Source organism: Medicago sativa, chromosome 7, assembly GCF_051527215.1.
Source record: "Medicago sativa cultivar Bolivia chromosome 7, Bolivia_mono, whole genome shotgun sequence".
NCBI lineage: Eukaryota > Viridiplantae > Streptophyta > Magnoliopsida > Fabales > Fabaceae > Medicago > Medicago sativa.
Window position 1 is genome coordinate 7,805,521 of NC_140755.1, and position 5,399 is coordinate 7,810,919.

Consider the following 5,399-nt stretch of genomic DNA (forward strand, 5'->3'; position numbering starts at 1 on the left):
TAGCAACATTCACAACCCCGTACTTAGGTACCTTCAGAGGGTAATGACTTGCACTATTTGGGGTAGAACCGAGCTAGGAAGCACTAGAACCGATGAGTTGTTCATGTTATGGGCAATGCTCTACAACCACCCCGTCAATACTTGTTTTTATTTGATTGATCACCTAGACTTTGTCGGTACTAGACCGGCCGGTAGAGGAGACATAGTGGTGGGTGGCATCATTACATATATAGCTAGGTGTTTTGGAGTGGGTTAAGATGAGGGGATCAAACCAATTGAGGGAAACAATAGGCTTAACATAGAAACCCTTATTGCTATGAATTTCATCAAACATCGTCCACCCCTTCATTACCAACTTAAGCTAAATGTGCCAATCATGTTTTTATTGCCTAACCCATCTCGGACTACCACCGAGGTGGAATAAAATTGGTTGTATGTTAATGATGTGCAGGTTCTTGGTGAGCAAGATGATGATGAGGGAGAAGGTGCTAACTTGCACCATGATGAAGAAGACGGTGCTAACTTGCACCAAGAGGGGCACCATGGCCATGAAGCCGGTGAGCTTAATGAAAATCAAAGATGGACATGGATTCACAATGAAATCGAGAGGATGAGCACCGAGCAACAAAGGCAAGGTGTTGAGATCTCCGGCCTTCGCAATGAAGTTCAAAGGGGCAATCGTGTCAATGATGAAAATAATGAGATGCTCCGTCGGATGATGCAACACCTCCAACGTCAAGGTCCTCCATATAGACCTCAATAAATTGTGAGCTTTCCTCTTCCTCTCTTCCCTTCTCTCCTCTCTCTCTCTCTACTACTCTTCTTCTACTCCTTTTCTCTTCTTCTTCTTCTTCTTCTTCTCTTTTAATTTCTTTTTCTTTTGAATCATTGAGGACAATGCTTCCCCTAAGTGTGGGGGGGGGGGGGGGGGGGGGGCTAATAAAGTGTCTAGAGTCGTAGTGTCCAAACTCCCTTGAACTTTATTCTTTTGTTTTGTTTTTATAGTGAAAGGCATGACTAGTAGCTTGTTTTTAATGCAAAAAATGGCATGAAATTTTTTGTTTTGTCTCTTCTTTAGGTTGCTTCTTATACACGAAAGTAGTTTCTTGTGTTCTTATGATCTTGCTATACCCATGTCTTGTTTTATTGTGAAAATCTCCAATGAGAAAAGCACTCGGTTGCAATCTTTGAGCAAATGTATGAATAGGTATTTTAAGGAACACGTTCTATCTCTAGTGTTAACTTAGACCCTTTAAAGTCTTAAGAGTAAAAGTAGTATAAGTTTGTGTGGGAAATTAATCTATGTTCTTAATTGTTATATCCTTAATTGTTAAAGTTAAAATGGGGCGGGAGAATGGCACCAACATGTGGGGGAAAGGACAATCCCTAACTTCCTAATTGTGGTGGTGACTCCCTAATTTGAACCTAAAGTGAAACAACTTCATCAATGCTAGGGGGAAAGGACAATTACATCCAAAAATACTTCCTACGAGGAGATGAAACAAATAATAATTTTGCAGCACTGCTTAGGGTGATTTTGAATCTAGGGGGAAAGGACAATTACATCCGAGAAGACTTCCTACGAGGATAGATAGCCCCTAAGCATCTGCAGCCCTTGTGCTTAATTGTTAAATTAATTCAATCTTAACTTAAATTCCCATCACTCTTATATGAAATAAAGAAAGGACTTTTCTCGGTTACTTTAGCGTTAAGGATAGAACCTATTCCTCATAATATCTGTCTTATACAGGAGCAATAAAAGGGTTGGACTGCACACACACACTCGCTTGAGACTTGATGTTGGGTAGAATAGGTTCATGAGAAGCATTTGAAATTGTAATTAGTGTACTTGAAGCAAAGCCTTTCTTTTGAGACATGTGTTCTTAATATTGCCATGAATAAATCTTTTGTTGCCTGCTATGTCTATTGCCTTTTGCTTGAGGACAAGCAAAGATTCAAGTGTGGGGGAGTTTGATGAGTTATAGATTAGTATATTTTAATGCTTTATTTAGTTTAGTTTTAAATAAGATTTGATTTGATTTTATTGCATTTTATTTCTTTTTAGAATATTTTACTTTAAATTGCTTTTTATTTTATTTTAGGAACAAATATATGGTGGAAGGTGTCTTGGAGCAAAAGAAAGAGGACTGGAGCAAATACAGTGCGAAAATACGAAGATATGGAACAAAAATATGTTCCCACCAAGTCAGAAGCTTGGCACGGCCAGTGCCAACATGTGGCACGGCTGTGCCACCTCCAGAAGCCTCTTTTGCTGCTTTTTCTTCGGGCCCAAGTTACCCTGTTGCAGCTTTACTGTTTTACCCTTTTAGTTGCTTAGTTTCTAAGTCGATTGTAAAGCTATAAATAGAGTAGCTATCCACCATAAACATTCACCCTTTACTTTGTTTATTTTAAGTATTATTTCAATAAAAAGTCTTTATCTTCCTTTTACTTTCTTTGCAATTTATTTTACTGTTTTTCTCTCTTCTTCCCCCATGTCTACGATGAACATGAGTGAGTAGACTTCTTCGTCTTGGGATTGTTGGGGAGTCTAATGACTCAATCCTAAACAAAACAATCCTAAACCCTAATTTCTATGTAACCCTAATTTCTAATCTAGATTCACCGTCTTAATGTGGATTAACAATTATCAAACCGTGGAAGCGAAAGCGGAGGGTTTGATAATCGTTAATACATCATCCCAAACATCAATTCATAAAGCGAGAGCGGAGTCTTGATGTTGGAACAAGTGAATCTAGACAATAATTGCAAAACAGTGAAATAGTCTTTGCAATTATTGAGACAAAGAGTAGTTTCAATCCTCTATGCATCTTCTAGTAATCATGTCAACGAAATAGGCTTGGTTGCTAGAAGTAAACTCTCACCGGACTTTCATCGGAAAGGTGAGGGGCTAAGGGAAACCGGTCTTTAGAAATTAGTGTGTAAACCATGAAATTAGATGTTTAGGTCTTGTCTAGTGAAGGATTTGTCATTATGATGAACCAATGATCTCGAGGCTTTTTATTAATATTGTTCTTATCTTCAGCAATCAAAACCCCTTTTTACTAAACTTTCTCTCCCTCTAATCATTCACTAAAGGTTAATTAAGTTGAACAACTTCCTAGCGGAACGATACTTTTACTTACTACTATTACTTCGATAGGCCGTGCACTTGCGGTTTGGCTCTATCACTTGACCAACAAGAATAAAGGCGTGGATTCCTTGAATAAAATAGCGTGTGCGTAAAATAAGGCAAGGTGCAGGTCAACTGGACCATGCCAGGATGTTGGCACATCGTGTTCAACATCTCTCATGAATATTTGTTTTAGGCAAAAGTGAAGCCAATATACAAATATCCAACAATCTCCCCCTTTGGAATTTTTAACACACACAACCTTTTCGTCAATCAACACACAAATCAACCATGAAGAAAGGTACACAAACTCATATTACCAATAGATACCACAAATATAGTTCTTCAGTCATCACACATAATCTTCAGGACTTAGAAGAAGTATATTACCAATCTCAGAACCTACTTTCACAATTTTTCACAAAAAATCATCATATGAAATAGTAGATAAGAGAAATAGGTACCATACTAGAAAATCAGAGACTTGCAGCAACGGACACTCATGGGAAAAATAAATTCCCATAAAACATGAAGAAGCTACTTATGATGTTCTAACCTTCCATTAGACATTCACACATAATGGAAAAAATAAATTTCCATATACACTAGCAACTGCAGAACACACATAGAATCACTCCCCCTCAAAGATGTAACCATTGAGTGATCACTAACACAAGCACTCCCCCTAAATACATGCATATATAAACAGAAATCTTCGAAGCCGACAGATGTTGTAACTTCTGGCACATAATACGAACAGGCATGCATACATAAATACTAATATCAAATAAGGAGGTTCTTCAAATTCAATCATAAGCAGACATAACAAAGATACACATAGTACACACAGTGTGTACACATAATGCAGATATGTGTTCCAACATCACCTGACACACTCAGGCACATAAATCTGCTATCACACTCAGGCATATATGCACATGGAACCAGTACCAGTACCATACTGGCATCTTCTTTAACTTCCCCTTTTTAGCCATAAAGTGTGCCAAAATGAGAACAGAGAGAACCAACAGTGAGTACCAGGTACCAAAGACGCTACAGTACCAACGCCTTTATTAATTAATTAATATAACTCCTCATGTAAGCAGGTACACAACTTGCTCCTCAACTTCTCAAATTGTTTGACATCCAATGCCTTGGTAAAAATATCTGCTAATTGTTCTTCAGTAGTCACATGCTCCAAAGTCACAATCTTTTCTTCTACAAGATCCCTGATAAAATGATGTCGTATGTCAATGTGCTTTTTCCTTCTATGCTGCATGGGATTCTTTGAGATGTTAATTGCACTCAGGTTGTCGCAATACAATTTCAGAACACCTTGTTTCACATCATACTCTTCCAGCATTTGCTTCATCCAAACCATTTGAAAGTAGCTACTACCAGGTGCAATTTATTCTGCATCAACAGTAGATAGAGATACAAAATTTTATCTCAAGAAAGAAACAACCTTGTTTCTTGCTGAAACAACCTTGAAAGCAGCTACTACCCGGTGCAATTTATTCTGCATCAACACCTTGTTTCTTGCCAAACCATGCAACTAGATTATTCCCAAGAAAGAAACAACCTCCAGAGGTACTTTTTCTGTCATATGCACTTCCAGCCCAGTCAACATCACAATATCCAATTAACTTGGAGTTTGTACTGTGAGAGTATAGGATTCCATAATCACTGGTGTCATTGATGTACTTCAAGATCCTTTTTACTTGGGTCAGATCACTCATCTTAGGTTCTGCTTGATATCTGGCACAAAATCATACAGCAAAGGTTATATCTGGTCTCCTTACAGTGAGATATAACAGACTCCCAATCATGCTTCTGCATTATCCAGACCAAATTTTTTGATGATGTTCTTTGCATACTTGCTTTGAGAGATTAATATGGTATCCTCCATCTGTTTGACTTGTAATCCAAGAAAATAGTTCAATTCTCCAACAAGGCTCATCTCAAATTTAGATTGCATCTGATGAACAAAGTGTTGGACCATCTAGTTAGACATCCCACCAAACATAATGTCATCAACATAGATGTGTGCTATCATAAGTATCCATTTCTCTTCCTTAACAAACAAGGTCTTGTTTGTACCTCCTTTTCTGTAACCTTGATTAACTAGGAATTCCGTAAGTCTTTCATACCATGCCCTGGGAGCTTGTTTTAGCCTATATAGTGCTTTCTTCAACTTATACACATGATCAGGAAAATTAGGATCAACAAACCCTTTAGGTTGTTCAACATAAACCTCTTCATGTAA

The 5,399-nt window shown here is 37.8% G+C and overlaps 1 protein-coding gene across 1 annotated transcript; it reads right to left on the reverse strand.

Moving 5' to 3' along the window:
- Nucleotides 1-4,647: 4,647 nt before the first annotated feature.
- LOC146903941 (secreted RxLR effector protein 161-like) lies at nucleotides 4,648-5,135 on the reverse strand. The gene is made up of 2 exons (XM_085728200.1): nucleotides 5,011-5,135; nucleotides 4,648-4,891 (listed from the first exon to the last, which is right to left on the reverse strand). The coding sequence occupies exons 1-2, from the start codon at nucleotides 5,133-5,135 to the stop codon at nucleotides 4,648-4,650; spliced, it is 369 nt and encodes a 122-aa protein (XP_085584326.1).
- Nucleotides 5,136-5,399: the final 264 nt, after the last annotated feature.

What these genes read in the sequence shown, in the direction of transcription:
- LOC146903941 (XM_085728200.1), bottom strand. Translation starts at nt 5,135, where the DNA reads ATGGTCCAACACTTTGTTCATCAGATGCAATCTAAATTTGAGATGAGC. An exon ending in ATATTAATCTCTCAAAGCAA is followed by an intron (nt 4,892 to 5,010) that starts GTATGCAAAGAA and finishes ATTTTGTGCCAG; the next exon opens with ATATCAAGCAGAACCTAAGA.